A 22,322-nucleotide genomic window follows, 5' to 3' on the forward strand; every position below is an offset into this window, starting at 1 on the left:
ATCTGCAGTTTTCATTAACATCTGTGGACATAATAATAATATGGCAAAGCCTTATTATGAACTCTAACAAAAACATAATAATCATAATTGAATGACAACCACGAAACAGGGAATCATCACTTTGTAACCTAAACCCACTAAGGACAAAAACCACCCCACCAGTGGCTCTGAGCAGAACATTAAATGCAGAATAAAAGCAATTTGGATTAATGTTTTGTCCAAATTTAGCAACCCTTTTCAGTTTGTCACTGTATACATCCCTGATTTATTTTTCAAACATTCAGACACTGTCATATCACCTTCATCTGGAATACAAAAAAAGGCCCATGCCTCGGGAAAGAACTATTTTAGCTTTAATTTAAACTACCGGTTGATTAGTCACCACCTGTTTGTCTGTCCATCTTGACCTGGGACGTCCAGTCCATCCTGCTCCTGTGCTGGAACCTCACCTGATCCTTTTTTACACACACAAACCAGGGAATCACTTATCACTTATCATTTACCGGGTACCTTGCTCGGTGACCCTCCTGTTACAAGCCTAATTCCCCTCCACTTAGTCATGTGCTGCCCATGGTGGTGCAGGTGGATGTAGGAGGAGCCAAGGACCAATCAGTGACAAAGTCAAAGACTAACTGGTATGTGTGCAAAATAAATAATTCCAATAATCTAATAATGTCTGTGTGCAGAGAGAGAGAGAGAGACAGAGAGTGGGGGTGGCATGTGCGTGACAGGCACCTCCTTTTGACCGTTAATAACCCAGGCAGCAGTCACCTCGTGCCCTGCTTCTGTTTGGGCCGGCCCCTTGCACGCGCCACTTCCACAAGTCCAATCATAATACAGGGAATGAACACAAAAAATTCGCTTCCTGGCTCAGACGTAAATTGAGAGCTGATGGACAATTCCTCATAGAATCTGTAGTGACACACACACACACACGGAGAGAGAGAGAGAGGGAGAGAGTGAGAGAGAGAGAGAGAGAGAGAGAGAGACAGCGAGAGACAGAGAGAGACAGAGAGAGAGAGACAGAGAGAAATCACAGCATCAGATAGTGTAACCTGCTGCTCACTGACAGACTTCCGGGACCGGAGCACTCACCGGTAAGTCTAAGTCACTCATGCTAGTTCTAAATGTTTGCAGACGCTGTTTAAAGTGACCGTTTACTTTTCTGCTTCCTGTAGTTAAATAGTTAACTATCGTGTTTTAAAATGACCATACAAAGTGTTTTGTTTTGTTTAGTTTAGTTTTCAGTCCTACGTGAATCGTACTGTATATTAATCAAGAGTGCTACAACACGCAATTTTGAGCACTCAGCGAGAGACAGAGAGAGACAGAGAGAGAGAGACAGAGAGAAATCACAGCATCAGATAGTGTAACCTGCTGCTCACTGACAGACTTCCGGGACCGGAGCACTCACCGGTAAGTCTAAGTCACTCATGCTAGTTCTAAATGTTTGCAGACGCTGTTTAAAGTGACCGTTTACTTTTCTGCTTCCTGTAGTTAAATAGTTAACTATCGTGTTTTAAAATGACCATACAAAGTGTTTTGTTTTGTTTAGTTTAGTTTTCAGTCCTACGTGAATCGTACTGTATATTAATCAAGAGTGCTACAACACGCAATTTTGAAATGTCGAACCGGATATAGTATCTAGTATAATTGTGTCTTATTTAGTATCTAGTATAATTGTGTCTTATTTAGTATCTAGTATATTTGTGTCTTATTTAGTATCTAGTATAATTGTGTCTTATTTAGTATCTAGTATAATTGTGTCTTATTTAGTATCTAGTATATTTGTGTCTTATTTAGTATCTAGTATAATTGTGTCTTATTTAGTATCTAGTATAATTGTGTCTTATTTAGTATATAGTATAATTGTGTCTTATTTAGTATATAGTATATTTGTGTCTTATTTTGGTATCTGAGTATAATTGTGTCTTACAGGCCCCAAGTAATCAAGTATATTTGCTTGGTAGTGTATTTGGTATCTGAGTATAATTGTGTCTTATTTAATTATCTCGTATAATTATGTCTTATTTAATTATCACCATTATAATTGTGTCTTATTTTGGTATCTAGTATGTTGTGTCCTATTTATTTATTATCTAGTATATTTGTGTCTTATTTAGTATCAGTATATTTGTGTCTTATTTAGTATCTAGTATATTTGTGTCTTATTTCAGTATCTCGTATAATTATATGTATTTGAGTATCTAGTATATTTATTGTCTTTGAGTATCATTTAATTGTGTCTTATTTAGTATCTTTCGATATAAATTATGTATTTAGTATCTAGTATATTTGTGTCTTATTTAGTATCTAGTATATTTGTGTCCTATTTATTATCTAGTATATTTGTGTCTTATTTAGTATCTAGTATATTTGTGTCTTATTTAGTATCTAGTATATTTGTGTCTTATTTAGTATCTCGTATAATTATGTCTTATTTAGTATCTAGTATAATTTTCTTATTTGAAATCAGTGAGCGCTGGGCTGCGGTTTGAACATGCAAGGCTCAAACACTTATTAATAACTGACATTTTCACTGTGTGCTATTCACGTATTCATTTAGCCCTTGTATTTCACATTGTTTTCTTAACACTCTCATTTATTCACCGTCATTAGAACAGTTTCACAAGGAAGTGAACTTTTAAAGATTGTAATTCAACTTGTTGAGTAATCAAATATTGTACATATACCTGTTGTGTCAAACTCGAATGACCTGGGGACCAATGTCTAGTCTGGTCGAGGGGCCGTAATAGCGAAAGAAGTGTTCAGTAGAGAAAATGCCATGTGTATGGAAAAGATTTTCAAAACAACAAAGAAAAAGATTGTTTACTTTTTGTTCCATTTGGGCATGGATAGGGCAGAGGTCTGCCCTCTGGTGGCCAGAACCAGCTTTACGCATTTAAACGTTCACTCTCAGGCACATCACAGACCGTCAACGGGGACACATGGAAAAACAGGTTTTAGCCTCTTTACAAAAGACTCCTGCTCATCTGTTAGTGCCACATCTTACTCACCAATCAACTTTTTGCGAGAGCTTTTATATTATGATGTGCGTTCAATTCTTGTGTCATCCAATCCCTATGTGAGAAAGAAGTATATGTCACCGCACACAGAGACAAGCTGCAGACTGAGCCATATAATAATCCCAACTATTGTTTTGTGCTTTCACTCTCAGTGAAATCACACTTTAAACTCTCCAGTTGTTTTGCAACCTTTGATTTTGTCATTAGTTGAAATGGGCAAACACACCTTATGTGTATAAAGTTGTTCTGCACTCACGTGCCCTACCCACATGTACAAACACACCATATACACCTCATCCACACACACATTCTTGGATAGCATTCTAAGTGAGGACACTCTCAGACATAATGCATTCCCTGGACACTTACCTTAACCTTAACCTTAACCTTAACCATCACAACTAAATACCTAACCCAACCTGTTAACCTAACCATGACCTAAACCTTTTTGAAAAGTTCCCTGTCAACAAGGCTTTGGAAACTTCTTTGGTGAAGAAGTCTCTGCTGTCAGTTCAGTTCAGTTTGAAGAATTTATTGAAGACATCTTGTTACTGAGGAGAACAGAAGCAACATCAGACATGAGCAGCCACACATCCCCCCAGAGTCTATGACCTTAACATATTTCATTATAACCTGGATGCCACAGACAGTCTCGACAATGATACGGTCTCTGCTCCACCAGTGTTTGAGGTCTGCAGTGGCCGGTTCTGTTTTCCGTGGAGGCCTCCTTGAGTCGAGCATAGTTTCTGCATTAATCATCTCCCTTCAACGAGAGTTGAGGAACAACGGGCGTCTAGTGCGAAACTAAAGACGTGTTTCCAACGAGCGGAACAGTTTGGTTCAGTGTGACATTTCCATTAGGAATTGTACCAACATAAACAGCCCCGACTGTTATTTGTGTTATTTGTGACATGGTATGTTAGGTCTAGCTCCACCCACAACAGTCAGGTGATTGAACGTCACTTCCTTGTGATTGGTGTAAATATCCCGCAGAAGTCAAGGCCAGAGCAAAGGTTGACGTCTTGTTGAGACAAATGGCCACAAACTGAGCAAACAGCCTGACTCAGGGCTTTACCATTCTGAACCGTACCAAACTGTCCCAAACCAAACGGTACCATGATGGACACACAGAAGAATGTAACCTCCTAACTTAAAGTTAGCTAGAGAATTTGCTTACACTTACTCAACTTAATTCTGACCCTAAAACCAAGTCTTAACCCATTACCAGACATTTTGGTGACAGCCAAAATGTCCTCACTTTCACAAAATGTCCTCACTTCCTGTGGTTTCGATGTTTTTTGGTCCTTACAAAGATATACAAGATGTACATGACGCACACACAGAGTCTGACCCGTGGGACAAAGTGGTGCGTTGGTGCCTCGTTTCGCCACAATGGCCGTGTTGAAGCTTCTGCAAGACTTCAGCCTGCCTGCTTAGGCTGATTTCAGCACACAAAAGAACCCATTCACACACCTCGCAAGGAAGCAATGACACACACACTTACACACACACACATGCCCGCTCACCCCACTGCTACGTAGACCATGCCATATTATGACTCGGTTTAATCCACTGAGTGGGGGCCGGCAGCCAAATGCTTGTCCGTTGCATAAAGCCACATATTAAGCTTCTATTTACGGTTTCTTGCTGTTTAAGTAACACGATTAGACTTGGCTTAAATGTAAGCTGCTGTGAGGAAAATTTGAATTTGACCTTTTTGAGGCAGGAATTTTCTCTTGTTAATCAGGTTGTATGATTTTAATCTATTGCTCACCATATAGATTATGCCATGTTCTACTCACACAGATGCATGCTCATGGTTATAGATGGATGTGTGTCGACATTCATGCATAAATGCTTTTACTACAACTTTCAGCAGGTACTCCGTCACAAGTTACAGTGTTTCACCTGTGTAACCTGACACTCCCACCCCTTTGTCACACCATTATGATGATGCTGGAATTATTAGTTTATTATTCAACAAGGTAATGACAAACTCATTGTAACTCTGTGGCTTTTCTCTGTGCTTCAAAAAAGGATATTAGCCACTGTATATAAATCTTTACGTGTTGAAGTCTACAGTATTTGAAGATGATGTCCACTGCTTTATCTCACTATTAGACAATCGTTTCCCACCAGAAGCTGAAATTCTTTGATCAGCTCACTCTCTTGTACCAACGTCCATAGAGAAAATGTGCATTTTTAGCTTGTGGGGTTATGGAAACTGTTGGTTTACTGCTGCCTTGTTTGATAAGTTTGTGTCACTTCAGTAAATCTGAATGAAGGAAATGACATTTGACCGTACTGATATAGGCATCAGTGGATCAGCATGTGTGCTGTGATGAACTTTGGTGTGAGGGAGTAAGTTTTCCATATAACGATATTAACTTAATTTTCCACTTGAGAAGGATCTCTAACTGTAAACACATTCTCAGTGTATTGGAGACTTAATCAGGTGTGGATTTTGTTGGATGAGCTTTTTATTGCAGTGGCTAAAATGTGTTTTTATTTTCAAGCAAGGCTGTTTTGAGAGCTTGTGTCTAATAGTTAGTTTACTCTGGTTGAACTCAGTGCTTAACGTGGACTTTCTGCAAGGAAAGAATCATTTTGTGTGATTTAGTGAAGCGAACAAAACACTGGATGATATCTTACAATGAGACAAATGATCTGGTACACCTACGTTAGTGTTAGTTCTGGTAAACCGCAGTGCTTTGAGATGAAGACGGTAACGAGATACCAGAGAGAAAGGAGTTCACGTCCCACAGGGAACAGATGGTAGTCCTGACGAGCACTGTCGTCTAAAAGCCTTGATTTATTTATGAGTATCAAGTGGACATTCAATGATGAGTTTATTTGGGAGGGAAGGCGGGAACAGTGTGTGTTCGTCAGCTCATGAATCATACCCAACATACAACTATATCATAATAGCATTATAGGCTAATTCATTTTTGTATATATTCCGGGTTGGCACACTTATCTCTTCATTTATTATTAGGTTTTGCTTTTCCTCATGTTTTGTCTGTATTTGCATTATTAATTAGGGCCCGAGCACTCACAGTGGAGCGAGGACCTATTTACGAATTGTTTTTGGTGGCTCTGTGTGTGTGTGTGTGTGTGTGTCCGTCCTCCCTCTGACCAACAGAGGGCGCATTCACGCAACAAGCTTCTGGCATCTCTGATTGCCTTGTTCAATAAATTAAGAAGCAAAGCTCATTTTTCGAGGGATTCACTGTAGGTTATGGCTCAAGAAAGAAATGATTACATTTTGGTGGTGATCCATATATGAAAATTGTGTGGCCTTTGCAGACGTTTACAGTCTCTGAGTGTTTAACACTGTGAAACATATAGATTCAGTCACATGTCACAGTTTTCAATCCTCTAAATCCTATATAATCCACTCGTGAGGAGCAAAAAACAAATCATTAGCATTAAAAAAAGACATTTTACAGGTGTAAACAGGAGCAATAGACGTTACCTCATGTTCAAGGCATATTGGTAATAAAGAGTAATTGTGCACATAAGACAAATAATAAGTCAATGAAAATACAGTTATTTAAAACTCCAATGTGGAACTTCTGTTGCCCCCTGTTGATTTCTGTCTTTATGACCCTGTGGTGTAACTGTCCATTCTCACTCAGAGAGAGAAGAGGGAGAAGGGATGCTCTCTTCTGACTTTTGTTCCTATGATATTTTGGTAAATTATGTTTTATTTGACTGGTCCAGAGTGCACCCAGTAAACTTAATTGGAGCTGCTTCTTGGAGGAACAGCAACAGCTGTGATTGACACATGCAGCCTTATAGTCAGGGAGTGCTTGATAGCAGTTGGCGGAGCACTCGCATCATGACTATGATTAAAATATGTCTGTCAGGTCCGATTGAACGTCCAGGTTTATTTTTGGCTGTAGAATCACTTGTGAAACTTCCTCTGGTGCTTGTTGTTGTTTTCAGTCTCACTTCACTTGTACCGTGGGCTTCTTTTGCCTCACCTGCACAGTCATGACATAAAAAGGCTGAGAAACACACAGAGAGTCATGTGTAGCTGACAGATGCTGAATCAGCATCTATTAACAATGATTTGAGGGTAAGAGACATTTGTTTATATGTCACTGAACACTGAAGCAGAGCAGTGACTCAAGTACACAAAAGGATTCTTTCTGATGTTTCTCTGCCGTGAAACGATCTAAAGCTCAAAAACAAGCTGCAGGGAGCAGAAGCAAGTCCTTACATTAGCAGTTGGGGCAGTGTATAACTATTTAATCCACGAGATACAGTATTATGTTGAGCAGACGACGTATATTTGAGGATAGCTGTCTGCCACTTATAAAGCCAGTCTGGCCTTTTGAGATGATGTTCAGTAGGCAGGGGTCGAGGCGGCCGGCTAGGGCTTTTGCCAAACATAACTATATTTTAATGTCATTGAAAAAATAGTGTTGATGGTATTGGTTGACATGAGTGTGGATATGGAGAATAGTGTTCATGGGAAATCTCTAAGAAACCATGTCAGAACGTATCTCTGTTCAGGACTTTGGACAGCTCCCTGACTCTGCACTTACTGCAGCAGCACCTACTGGTGAAGCTTTGAGTTGCCCTGATTTGAGAGGCGGGCCCCAACGGACAACTGATACAGCTCCAGAGCAATGACACCAGGCCATTTTTAAACTATAGAGAACAATGCAATATCAGGATACCACCGAGGGCCCCCAGAGATCCTAGAAACAGCTAGTTAGTGTTTGTGTGTCTGTGTAACAGTTGTGACGTCACCCATTACAATCTTAACTCTCAGTTTTGAAGCCTTTCTCCAGATTTGCAATTTGTCTGGCCCCATGCTGACATTTTTGTCACCTGCAACCAGGCTCTTATTGGACAATACCAGCTGTCAGTCACACTGGTGTCCACCCATATGTGCCACCATTTCTCATCTATGTTCCTCTTTTTGTGCGAGCAGTTCTTGATACAGTTTTGCTTTCTGAATGACTTCTGCATAAGATATTAATATGTATATAAATGTATAATATGAGCATAATCTCATTCTGTAACTAGTAACTAGTAACTAGAATTTTAATGTCTGTTTAACTTAACGTTAATTTCCAGGGCCAAACCTGTACGAGTCCAAAAGCAGGAAGGAAGAAGATTGGGACTGACTACAAGAGCAGAAGGAGATGAAGCTGAAGGAGGACCTGAACCCCCTGCTGCTGCTGCTCTTCCACCTCATGGTGTGGATCTACACCTTCATCACCTTTCTGCCCGACTGTCTCGTCAGCTGGCTGTCGGTGCCTACCGGAGAGATCTACGGGTCAGAGGAGGAACGAGCCAGAAGAGTGAAGGCCCGATCTGTGCTGGGACGTCCAGAGGGTCCTTACAGAGCCGTGAGCGCCGCCAAGGTGCTGGTGGCGTCTCTGTACCCGGGAGTGGACACCCTGGACAAGATGTTTGAACACGCTGCCACGAGATTCTCACACAGAGACTGTCTCGGGACAAGGGAGGTGATCAGTGAGGAGGACGAGTGTCAGGACAACGGGAAGATGTTTAAGAAGGTGAGAAAAGAAACGCGGAGAATGTGTTCGTATAGATATATATACCATCAATCTAAAGTAATTGTCAATTCTTTTCATAATCAATGAATTGTGTTTGTCTTATATATTAATATTTTCTGGTCTCTTTGATCTGAAGAAAATCATTCAAACTGAATCATTTTTGTTTGTAGACAAAACAAGATGTTTGAGGTTTGGGAAGCACTGATGAATATTAATATAATAACAACAATAATAATAATAATAATATTAATCAAGAACATATTTGACAGATTATTCGATTAGGAATATAATCATTATTTGCAGCCATAATAGATATCACATAGTTACAGCAAAGAAATAAACAGGATTCAGAATGTCACTTAATCCATTTAAGAGACAGTTGAGGTGTTTCGAAGTGTGCTTGAATGAGGGTGCTTGGACTCTTGGAAGAGCTGGGTCTTCAAATAAACAAGGTATTATCTGAAATGAAAGTTAATTTTAAGATCATGGAATACAGATGATGGACATTTCATTTTAGAGTGTATAGTCGCTCTCCTTTGAGAAGCACAAACATCTCAAAAGAAAACTTTTCATGAGTCCAGGGAAACAACCAGCTTTATTTCCACTTTATATCTCATATCGGGATTCAGACTAAAAATATACAGATATTATTGATTGTTATAATTATTATTTTCCCCATGTCACAGCCCGAAGTTTAATGATGAAACTGTAAAAGAAGACTTGCAGGCTGTTTAATGCTAACAAGTTGACTGTTTGAAACGTCATCGTAAAACATTAGTTGGGCAACTTTGACGCGATATCCCGAGATCACAGCACTAATCTCAACAGCCTGGTCCCTCTAATCCTTTAAGCCCTGCTGTTGAAACACTGATTTCTGCAAGAGAGAACAAACATCAGCTGTCCATGCAGAATTGTACAGTCATCATTACTGTGCAGCTTTACTGTGTCCGTGTTTGCACTACTCCTTGATTGCCACTAGGGGTCAGTATAGCCTCACCAATCGGTGTGAAATGAGCTCTGTGTCTGTGCTTTTATTTAAAGCGTCAGTGTATGAACCAGGGGTCATGTGATGCAGACATGATGACTCCCACAAAGTGAACACTATGTTAAATAAAGTTGGTCTTTCATTGACTTTGACACGACCGCTAAGGAGAATATGGTCGTAGTTTACAGCACCACAGCACAGACACAATCATCACCTGTTCTCTTCTGTTTCTGGTCTGGGTTGTTGAGAGCTGTGGAAGAGGACTATTTCCTGCTCCTTCCCGTAAGATTATTCATGCCTTAGGCGTGGATCATACTTATGATTCTGCCTCTTTGCATTTCCATGTGTAGTTCTGAGGGTCTCATTTTTCTTTCCCATTAATATAACCTATCTTCAGAAACTAGAGCATGCAACAGGCTGGACAGGAAAGCATTGTGCTACAGTGGATGATAAAGTTTAAGTCGTTTTAATGCAAATTCAATATATTAACAGGTCAGAATGTTGCTCTTGTGATCTTCCACAAACTCCTGTCTTCTTTTGGCTTCTCTCTTTAGGCGTCACCACAGTAGATCATTTCACCTCCATCTTGTCCTCTCCCTTGTGCTCTCTTCCTTTGCACCAACTGTCCTCATGTCCTCTTTCATAACATCCATGAACCTTCTCTGCGGTCTTCCTCTTTTCCTCCTGTCAGCCAGCTCCATCTTCAACATCCTTTATCCAATATAATCACTGTCCCTCCTCTGCATGTGAACAAAACCATCTCAACCTTGACTCTCCAACTGTTCAACCTGAGCTGTCCCTCAATCCTGGTCACTCCCAACGAAAGTCTCTGACACCGATATTGCAGCCTTGAGTATTGGCTGATACCAATATCCGATACGATACCAGCTCAAATCATACATACTTTAATGACTTATTTTGTAGTGTGGAATGTTAGAATAGGCTTGATCAAGTGATATTACTTAAACAGAGAACAATAGTCAGCAACAGTAGTATGAGACTACTTTTATTATTAACCAATGGTTACATCCATTTTAAACTTCAACATAAGAATATTGGATTTTCCCTGTTTGTTTAATACAGTCTATGATTCATTTCATCGGGAGGAAAGTACCAAGTGCTAATGGGGGTGTTTTCAGAGCAGCCGTGTTTCACAGGTAACGGCGTGTCTTCAGAGAACACCCCCCTTGTTTTTACTGTTTTGGATTAGCCCAACCAACACAGGGTGAGTGACTCGTGCCGCAGGTAACCTCGGAGCCCGAGGGCCGGCCCCGCAGATGTATTAATCTCTGTGTGTGGAGCTTCAGGACACATTTAAAACACACAAAGCTCTTGGCGTGGCTGCCTTTTTGGGTATAATTAACAAACGGAAGCTGAAATTCGACAGGTGGCGCTGGTTTATGAAATAATGTTGTTTTAGCAGCTCGCCGCAAGATGAGCTAGCGTGGTGCTAACGGCTAGCTCGAGCTCGCTGTGCGGCTTCATAGCCTCTGATTTCAGAGGTTAAAGAAACATGTAACCTCTGAATTAGCAGTAGCACACACACACACACACACACACACGCTGTTGCTGGGATCATGTGATCTACATGCATCCAACACGCAGAGCCCACGTGATCACTGAACTGGCGCTGCTGGAGTGGAATGGACTATTGTATTGGGGATTTTAGAGGCAGTCCAATATAATCCGATGTGCGTTTTTTGGCTGATATCGGACAAATATCCGATATTAATATCGGATCACGACATCCCTAATCCGTAGTTCTTATTTAGTGCCACATTTATGTTCTTATGTAGGAAGCGTTCACTAAAAGAAACATGTATAAATCTTTGAAGTCATTTATTTTTGCCTTTCTGTAGCTGTACTATAGTAAAATCTATGTTTATTTCCTCCGCGCTTCTCATACTCAAACTTCACATGTGTCTAATACACTGTGTTGTGCTCATGTGGTTAAATACAAAGTGTGTTGTGTTCTCTTCTGCTGTACCTTTGTAATACAACCGTGTGTGTGTGTGTGTGTGTGACCACTCCTGCAGGTGATTCTCGGTGAGTACACCTGGTGCTCTTACAAGGAGGTCCACACAGCGGCGTCCAGGCTGGGCAGTGGCTTGGCATCGCTGGGCCTGCGACCCAAAAGCAAAGTTGCTGTTTTCTGTGAGACTCGAGCTGAGTGGCTGATAGCTGCCCAGGCCTGCTTCATGTACAACTTCCCATGTAAGTACACGGCATCTGTGAGTATATGACACGCTGAAAGTGACCAGTGCTATTTTAGAAAAGAAGAACTTTTTTTTATTTAAAATACAAACATGAGGTGACGTATGTATATGTCATACATTTGTTGAGCTCAAGCCTTAGAATGAAAGTAAAGTTAGTTAAACCCCGCCCCTGACATTCCGTTCGTTTGCACCCTTCCCTTGTGTTAACTACCAAAGTAAAATGGTACAGTCATTCCAAACTATACTGTACTGTAGTGTACCATACCAAACTGTACCATGATGATGGTACCAGTGATGTGGTACCATGTCTTTCCATACAGTATATTTCATTGACAATTATCCCCACTGGGCTTTTCTGGCACTTATCAAAAGAATCTTTTATCTTTGAGCGTGACAGTGTCGGGTATCTTTACTAGATACAACATAACAGATGAATAATCCAACTCTAATCTTTGAATTGTATAGATTATAGCTGTTATTTTTCATTGAATTCTTTTTGGCATGTGCAGAAAATAGTTGCTCATTAGATTGAGATGGTTTGGTCGTGTGCAGAGGAGGGACAGTGATTATATTGGACAACAGATGTTGAAGATGGAGCTGCCGTGCAGGAGCTAAAGAGGAAGACCTCAGAGAAGGTACATGGGTGTTGTGAAGGAGGACATGATGACAGTTGGAATTAGAAATATGTTTACTTCTTTAGAAAGAAAGAAAGTTGGCTTTGTAATCTGCTCACTTCCCATTACCAAAGTTCATAGACAAAATGAGCAATTTTACTTACTGGTTCACAGCAATCGTTGATCCGCTGCTGCCTCCATTGGAGCGTTTGAAATGTTGTTTTTTGATACTTCTTTCAGAAGAATCCTTTTTTACCTCAGTGACACAAATGTGCCAAACAAGGCAGCTTCAGACCAGCAGCTCCTGTGTCCGTGCAAACTAAAGATGCTGATTTTCTCTATGGACTTTGGTGTGGGGGAGTGAGCAGTTTCCAGTCAGAAAAGGATGTCTTACAGTAAAAATGAAGCAGTGAACATATCATATAAGATAGCATAGACTTTAGTGCATGTACATTTCAGTAGTTGTGCACAAAATATATAATTTATTTAGTCAGTTTGTTTGTGGTGTAGCTCTTGTGCAGGGGCATTGGTGCCAAACAGACAGAAGCAGCTCATTCAACATGAATCAAATCTGTCACATTTGAAGGAAACAGGAAGCAGACAATTCATGATGTCTGCTGAAAATGTATTGAGGTGTGGTCAGAGGCAGCAAAGAGTGATAGGCCACGCCCACTTACATCAATCAGTATTCAGATTTTGGTTTAAACTTCTCTTGAGAGCATGCTTTGGGAACGTTTTACCACTGGGTTCTTTCGCCATGTAACGATGAACAATTCTTAAATAATTACAGTAAAGTTAAGTTTTCCACTTGTTTATGACGGATATAATTATTTTTTTCACTCAAGGCGTTATGCCAATGTTGTATGAATTTTTAAAATTCTAAAGGATACAGTTGAAGGATTTCTTTGTTCCTAGTTTACATTTAATGCATGAAACGTTTAATTTACAAAATGGTGGGAGTCTGTGCAGACAAGGATTCTACTGTTCACATCGATGTTTACCCATACTTTCACTTTAGTTCAGTTTATATACTTTAGTTTTTCCCCACCGTCCAAATGTGTATGAATATGGCTGATTTATAGACGTATGTGTGTGTACTTGTATTTGTCACCTCTTGAGGATATTTTCTGTCATATACACTGACCTTGTCAGGACCAGTAGTCCTCATAGAGACCAAAACCTGGTCCTAATGAGGCGGAACCTCTGTCCTGAGGTTGCATTTAGGCCTGATTGGAGTAGTGGTTATTATTATTATTAGGGTTAGACATTAACTGGTTATAGTTAAGGTTAGGGATTATGCTTTGTTTAGGGTGTGCAAATGAATGGAAGTCAATGCAGTGTCCTCAGAAGAACAGCTGCAGAAACCCGTGTGTGTGTGCGTCCTGAGACAGCTGAGACAGCAGAAGGTCAATTTGTCCCTTCTGCCTCGCTGTTATGCAAGTGTCCCATTTTTCCTTAATCACTCCTTTCTATATCGGTTTCATTTCCTTGTGATGGACCAAGTCACTGGGATGTATCTTGTTCTCGTACCGTTGTACTTAAAAGTACGACATTAAAAACAAGCAGCAACATTTTATTATTGAATAGGATATTTAAAAAAAGTTTGTAATGTTAAAATTCTAGTTCATATTTTTTGTATGAGGTACTGCCAGAGCTGTGGAAGCCCCCTCCTGACCTGGCCCCCTGCATCGGGAACTAGTTTGAGAAATGGATGCTTGCTCTCAGTGACTCAACAAAAGGGTCACCTAATTTAATCTATGCTTTTTTAATCTATGATATCTTGAAAGTGCGGTGCTATAACCTGGCTTACGTTTATAAGGAGAGCCTTTTGTTTTGCCTTGTATGTCCCTGCAAGTAACAGGCTGTGAAACCTGGGTCCACGTCGACAGTTGCAAACCACTCACACCAGATGTTAGAATCTGGGTCTTCTGTCACTTTGGGGGCAGAAGATTGAGATTCTGAGTCATTTTTATCAGGCTCTGAAAAATCACCTCATAATTCCACATTTAAACACATAAAAGTTGTCGAAATATAAACGATTATACAGAATAATTAAAATTTTTGAGAGTAAGTCAGGCAGACCCCAGGTTCCTGCTGGCAGCCATGTTTTCAATGCCTGTCTAATGCTAGATCCTGGGGCAGGTGGCCAGCAGGGGGCGCACACAGCCCAGACAGCACTTGAATATGTGTCAGTAACTCATCCGACCACAATTCCATAGAAATCTGACCTCTTTCTTTAGCTTGTGCAGCAACTAAGTACTCTTTGGTCACCCCATGGACAATTGGAGGGGAATTTGGGCTTATAACTGAAGGGTCATTGGTTCAAATCCCAGAGCAGGTCAAGGGCTGGAGTACCCCTGAGCATGGCACCCCACCCACATTGCTCCCTGAGCACGGATACAGTGCAGCGCCTGCTCCTGCACCTGACTGATGTGTAAAATGTTTATTATCGTGACTTCATGCTTTGAGTTTGTTAAATCTTCATTAACTTTGAAAGGACCTTTTTCCCTTTGTGTGCTATGGTTTAAGCTTCATTAAACTGTCATTAGAATATATGCTGCAAGGACAAGCCAGTAAAACAAGCACAAACAGTGGGAGAGTCGCAGAGCTACAGGCTGAAAGAGTGATAGAGGGGAGGAAAGAGAGGGAGAGAGGGAGAGAGGTGAGGGGTGATGGCGTCACGAGAGGAGTGAGAGAGTCTACGTGAGCATGTGATGTTGACAGAGGCTTGGAGGAGTCAGCCAGAGGCCCCCAGTGAACTCAAACATGTGCTGTGTGTGTATGTTGTATAATAACTCTATATCATGTCACAATATGTGAGTTAAATAAGCAGCAGCAGTTACACAGCAAAAACCATCACGTACAAACATAGTCATTCCAGTTTGCTCCGCTTTTTTAAAATAAACCAAATGGTTTTCATGGTCCTCTGAGGGACCGAGGAGGTTTGGCTCTTGGGAGCCTTTAAAGGTCCCACTCAGTGAATCATGCCAGGCTGAAAGTCTCTGGCTGGAGCCTGGACGCTTTCACTTTTCTGTGTTAGAATGAATGTGTGTGTGTGTGTTCAAAGCTGGAAATTAATCTCACAACTGGAAGTGTCACGTCCCTCGTTCACACACACTCTCTCACACACACACACACACACAGTAGCAGAGCAGGAAGTATTAAAGCTCTGTGACGCAAGAAGGAGATGTCATTAAGCCCTGTCCCATAAACTACTCGCTCTCCGTCTCTCCTCTGATGTTCCCTCTGTTTCACCTTTCTCTCCTTGTCTTCCACTTTCACCCATTTTTCTTTTCCTCTGTCAAATTAAATACAATTAAAATGTGCTAGCTAGAACCCTGCACACACACACACACACAGAAAAAAGAAGGCAAGTATTTGCTTCACATAGCAAAAGCCACGTATTTACGAAGGAGTATTAAGGCCGAAAAAACAAAACAAAAACTCGTCTGTCACTCACTTCGCACCCTTCATCTGTCTGTATTCAGGGTCGCAATGTTCACGGAATACAGACATTTGATTGGCTTTAATGGCATCACGTGGGATGACTTAACTCGAATGCAATTGGTCAGTGGATTTCCTGACTCGCTAAACCAGTACCGTAAAGTCTAGAGAAGATGCGCCGCTCAAAATTTAAAATACTTAAATCATTTATTGACTGTCAGTCCAGGTCCATATAGGACGGCGTCTGGGTCCGAACTCGGACTGCGGTCTGCCTGTTAGTGACCTCTGCACTATATGGACAAAAGTATTGGGACGCCTGACCCTTACACCAACAGGGACTTTAATGATGTATTCAAATGCATATACAGGACATTAATATGGAGCATTTATGAGGTCAGACACTGACGTTGGACGAGAAGGTCTGGCTCACAAACTCTGTTCCAAAAGGTGTTCAGGCTGCTGTTAGTTTGACAGTCAGTGCAGTCTCTGCTCTGTTGGCATGCTTCACTGTTTTACATTTATAAGCATCAACATTTACACCAGAAGTTAACAAACTAAAAGGCAGTTGTTGCCATGCATGTGAGGACAGTGGTCTGTGGAATCGCAGCATCCTGTGAAAAATAATGGTTGACATTGTGATAAAGATTTAGGAAAGGTTGTTTCCTGTCTCTATAATCCCACCCCCTTCAGATTTTATCCATCATTCACACTGAAGTAAAGGTCAGCATGATAGCGTCAGCAAATATTTATTTCCTGTACATAGATTGTATTAATTCATCATTAGTTTCACTCCTCATATTTCCCCTGGTCATTCACAGGGACTCAGAGCTCTGGCGCCAGCTGACAACAGGAATGAGCTGGAATACTGAGAGCCAGACCTCACTATCCTTCATCACTGTTGGACCTTATGCTCTGATAGCAGCAAATCACTACAACCAGGTTCCAAAATCCTCCTGTGCCAAGTGTGGAGGCTGCTGTGACAACACAGTAAAGACCATGGTTTGCCCAAGTCATGCAAATCATCTCCTTTGTAGAATGTGATCACATACTTTCTATTTAATTCAATAATATTATTATTGTGAAGAGGTTGTATGAGGCAGGGGCGTGGGATTGTGTAGGGACACGTCTCTGCTGTGTAGTCCCTGTCGATACACCCGCTGTCCTCCGTGTTTAGGCAATGGTTATGGTACACAAAGGGTTAACAGTCAGTCCCTGCTAGAAGCCCCGCCTCTAACCTAACTATTGGTCTCCGATTAGCTCCGGTGGTTTCCCGTGAACGTACATGAGACTGGCCGTGCCCGCTGTCACTATATCGGCTTTTAAACACTACCTGCAACCTGCTAGTGGGCCAGGACAGGAGCGACAGGGGGCCTCAGTACCAGGACTCTCAAGTCACGCACTCCCGCCACACATTGGATTTCTCACGCTGACAAAAAATTATAATATATATATATTATAATTTGATATTATAATTTTTATATTATAATTTGACATTATAATATAAAATGTATAATATATATATTATAATTTGATATTATAATATAAAATGTATAATATATATATGTATATATATATATATATATATATATACACATGTGTGTATATATACATATAATATTATATTATAATACAAAAAGTCGAGCCTGCCACTTACCTGTCAATCAAAAACAAAAAAGCAGTGCTCACCTGAGCAGATACTCCACTTTGTGGCCAAAAGGAGGAAGCACACCTCTGTGTGTGTGAAACCTGAGCACAGATACTATTTTGTGAGCTCCACTGCTACACACACAACAAACATAACAGACTAGACATTATAACCTCTGAACATTTGAAATAAAAGAAGTCCATTTTGTGACACAAGCTCTAAACACAGCTTTACAGTGAGAGACGTGTGAAGCTGATACCAGACATTTATTTATATTTGAAAGTTGCACACTATGGTTTACAGGAGTTGGCTGAGTCTGTGTCAGTATCTCATATAAGCACTCACAAAATACAAGAGTTAATACAGGGGTGCAGCGTACAGCAACGCATGCTCATGACAGCTGCAACTGCTAATGCTTTTCAGTGGAGCACATACTGTACAAGCACTCCATCACACACACACACACACACACACACACACACACACTACTACATCAGTGGTGTTTATATCCCCAATAGAGTGCTTATGAGCCACTGAGGGCTTGTTTCTCATTGGCTCAGGCCTGCGGGGACTCCTGATGGATGTGATAATTGTGGGAGGGGCTAAAGCAGAAATGTGCACGTACACTGACTGTCTTCACACAGATTTAACGTGTGTATATATAAAGTGAATATATCGTATGTTCAACAGCGACCTTTCACATTACATGTTTACTGCAGGTCACTGTGTTCCTGCACATACGTCCATAACCTGAAATATCCACCAGCAACGTGTTTGAGAGTAGTGCTGCAGCGATTATTGTTCAATTACTAAATGTATGACTAAATCTATCTTGATAATCAATTAAACAGTTTGAGTGTTTTTCCAATAATTAAAGCAAGTTTTTTTTATGGATTCTAACTCCATATAACAAAGAAATCATTAAAACTGAGTAATCAGGTTTATGGACAAAACAAGACTTTTGAGAAACATCATTATTCCCATGTTTGGTAAACATCGATCAACATTTTTATGGATCAAACAAGTGAAGAATATAATCAAGAAATGAATTGATTATCGAAAAATAATCATTAGTTGAGAGAGCAATAGCATTCCTTCCACTTCCTTGGTATTTTAAGGCGTCTCCACTGCAGATACTGACACTGCAGGAGGGCTAGTGAGGCTGCAGCTAACTGTGTAGAGCACACATGAGCAGCATGTGGCCTGATCATCACACACACACACACACACACACCACGGGTCCTTGAAATCCTTGAAAGTATGTACATTTTTATTTAAAGGTTTTTTGAAAATGACCTTAAATAGACATGGGTCATTGAAAGTACTTGAATTTTGTGCAAGAAAGAAGTGACGTTAATATTTGGGTAACTGTCTCCCACCTGGAATGTCCTTGTAAGGTCCTTGAATCAACCGAGGTGTGGGAACCCTGACACAAACAAGCCGTATCTGACCCACAAGTCCAGAGACTGATTCATGAGAGAAACAGTGTTTTGCTTGTGACTACGCTACTGCTGTTTTATCACAATTGAACCTTGATAAGAATCATAAATAATCACATGTTTCTGAGGGCTGCCTTTAGAGACATGCAGTGCCTCCTATACATTACTCTGTGTGTGTGTGTGTGTGTTGCAGTGGTGACTCTATACTCCACACTGGGAGGTCCAGCCATCACTCTTGGGTTGAATGAGACTCAGGTCACCCACATCATCACCAGCAGAGAGCTCCTGGAAACCAGACTCAAGGTTAGAACACACTGATTACTGAAGATCCAGGCTGGTGATGATTTAATAGCTAATCATTCATAGCTGACCAGAAGAGGGACGAATATCACTAAGTACTGTATATATTGTATTGTGAAATACTTCAGTTGGGGTTGTTTGGTGAAATCTGTTCATTATGTGCTTCTGTGCGTGCATAGCATAGTTCAGTTGTTTTACAAAACTAACAAAGGTGCCTACACAGGAAGACATCATTGTACACTACACATAATACTGTTTCATTGTAACCATAGACACAAATGACCATGGACCACGTTGTTATTGGCTGGTACTGACTTCCAATATAAATAGGACGCAGCATACAAACACAACAGAAAACATGATTTCCAGCATTTTGGGGGTGGAGCTATGATCACATGGGCGACACGGGGCGGAGGAATCCATTGGTGGCATTTTATCAAAATTAATGTGACTCAAAATTCACAATATTATTTCAATAAGTGCAAAAAGAAATGTTAAACTCTTGAAATGTCTCCAAAACGTTGAAAATTTTTATTAAAAAATGAAACAGAAAACATTTGTTAACATTTTGTGAAAAAGTAGAATCTTAGATTAGATCATGATTAATCAGGGGTTCTCACTTGTGGCACAAGGACTGAATGTTGGTCGGCTGCATTTTCAGGTCCCTCACAGGAAATATGAATAAATATGATACTGGAACTGGCAAATTAATGTTATAATGTTTTATTGTCTGTTAGGACAAAGGTTGCTGTGACATTGTATCTCTTGCTTTTATAAAAGGAAGAGAAAGTGAACACACATCTCTTCTCATACTCACACACTAGTGAAGATTCTGGTTCCCTGGTTTTCATCTTGTCCTGATGTATGAATGCATACTGTGACACGTTTATGTTTTTATGCTCCTCGTGTCTGTGCTCATGCATATGTGTGTGTGTGTGTGTGTGTGTGTGTCAGGACATCCTAATGGAAGTTCCAAGTCTGCAGCATATCATTGTAGTGGATAACGCACCGACCACTGCGGGTGGCTATCCACGTGGCATCATCATCCATAACATGGCTGCAGTTCAGGAGCTGGGGGCCAGGCCTGACAATGGTAAGCTTGCAAAAACTGCTAAAATACATGTAAGTGATGCAAGTGACCCAATTCTAATAACTCCAATTATTTTCCTCCCATGTGGCACAAATCAGATAAGACTGATGTAAGCAGGATTCAGGCATCGTCAGATCAGATCCATGTGAAAATAAATCACACCGCTTTTTGGGAGCATGTTAAACTCTGTGAAACAGTGAAAAAGTTCACTGCTGCAACAGAATCAAACCAACAACTGCTTTCCCCTTTACCTGTGTATCATCCCTATTAAGGGATTTTATATCAACCGTATTTACGACTTAAAAAAAGTGATTTCACATGACATGTTTAGTGACTCATGTCGGCTGACAAAGTTTCTGGAAAATGAACAGTGCCAGTGCCGGTCCTTAATTCCACAGAGATTGAGCAAAAATAAATCACCAAACATGACGGATTTATTACATCTGATTACAATAATCACAATACTGTACCCCAGAGAACGCTTACACGTCACAATAAAAGCATGTCAAATAAACAAGATATTGAAATGAATCAGCATTAATGACACAATGATGATTGACAGCTTACCGATCTGCAGTTAAGGGGAAACTTGTAAGTTACGTGACTGCCAACCCGGACACAAACGTCAGTGTCATGAGTCACGACGTGATCCATTGTCATTGTAAAGTACAGCATCGTTATGACCAGGCCAAGAGGAAACCTGATTGCAACGAGAGTGAGAAGACTTCCTCTTCCCAACTCCAAGAAACCACCAGCAACACATTAAACAAACCATTTTAAAGGTTTGGTGAAAAGAAGCTGAACATGTGTGTTGGCAGCCTGGGTGTGAATCACTGCATCTGTGGAGTGATGATCAAGCCTTTTATACTGGAACCTCAGGACCAATCAGCTCCCAGGATTCACCTAGACACTCACACACACACTCACATGCAGACACACACTCAAGGAAAAGGAAGGCATGACCCTGGGGTTGTAACTGCGATCCACATCTGCCATCTTCAGGGCCAGTAAAATGCTAACCAGTTAGCCTCTCCCAAAGACTACCCCACGATACAATACAATATTATACTAATAATTATCACGATACAATACAATATGATAGTAATAATTATCACGACACAATACAATATGATACTAATAATTATCACGACACAATACAATATGATACTAATAATTATCACTACACAACACAATATGATACTAATAATTATCACGACACAATACAATATGATACTAATAATTATCACGATACAATACAATATGATACTAATAATTATCACGATACAATACAATATGATACTAATAATTATCACTACAATAACATTAATATGATACAATAATTATCATGATACAATACAATATGATACTAATAATTATCACTACACAACACAAATATGCATGATACTAATAATATCACTTCCATTAATAACACAATATGATACTAATAATTATCACTTAATATTACTTACAATATGATACTAATAATTACTTACTTCATTAATAACAAATATGATACTAATAATATCAATGACACAACACAATATGATACTAATAATTATCACTACACAATACAATATGATACTAATAATATCACGACACAACACAATATGATACTAATAATTATCACTACACAACACAATATGATACTAATAATTATCACGACACAATACAATATGATACTAGTTGTTACAGATATGGTTGTAAATTAGTAACTAAATCATGCACACATTTTTCTGCTCACGATTGATATTGTGATTAACAGTTTGTCATGTTACAAAACTGGGTTTCATATAGAAAGTGTGTGGAAATACTGCTCTAAACTGACAGATGACAAACATGCAGTTATCTGTGTAATTTTCTAATGAATCCAGATTAGATCAAATAATGTGATGGAGTGAATGAAAAAGAATAAAGAGACTTTGATTGTTTAAGTAAAAGGTGTATATGTGTATATATATGTATATATATATATATATATATGTATGTATGTATATATGTGTATATATATATATATATATGTTAAAAAATG

The 22,322-nt window shown here is 40.0% G+C and overlaps 1 protein-coding gene across 2 annotated transcripts in view; it reads left to right on the plus strand.

Annotated features, from left to right (window-relative positions):
• The first annotated feature begins 1,078 nt into the window (after window positions 1-1,078).
• LOC122773878 (long-chain-fatty-acid--CoA ligase 3-like) overlaps window positions 1,079-22,322 on the plus strand; it is a 32,148-nt gene continuing 10,904 nt past the window's right edge. Inside the window, exons 1-5 of one of the 2 annotated variants that reach the window (XM_044032853.1) lie at window positions 1,079-1,097; window positions 8,118-8,560; window positions 11,582-11,759; window positions 19,097-19,206; window positions 20,158-20,296. In XM_044032853.1, coding sequence (XP_043888788.1) covers window positions 8,186-8,560; window positions 11,582-11,759; window positions 19,097-19,206; window positions 20,158-20,296 — 802 coding nt within the window. In that variant the 5' untranslated portion in view covers window positions 1,079-1,097; window positions 8,118-8,185. Of the gene's footprint in view, window positions 1,098-1,318; window positions 1,417-8,117; window positions 8,561-11,581; window positions 11,760-19,096; window positions 19,207-20,157; window positions 20,297-22,322 lie in introns of those variants that run through there. The other variant, XM_044032852.1, reaches the window with a different exon arrangement.

The sequence above is a fragment of the Solea senegalensis genome, linkage group LG8 (genome assembly GCF_019176455.1).
Source record: "Solea senegalensis isolate Sse05_10M linkage group LG8, IFAPA_SoseM_1, whole genome shotgun sequence".
Taxonomy (NCBI): Eukaryota; Metazoa; Chordata; class Actinopteri; order Pleuronectiformes; family Soleidae; genus Solea; species Solea senegalensis.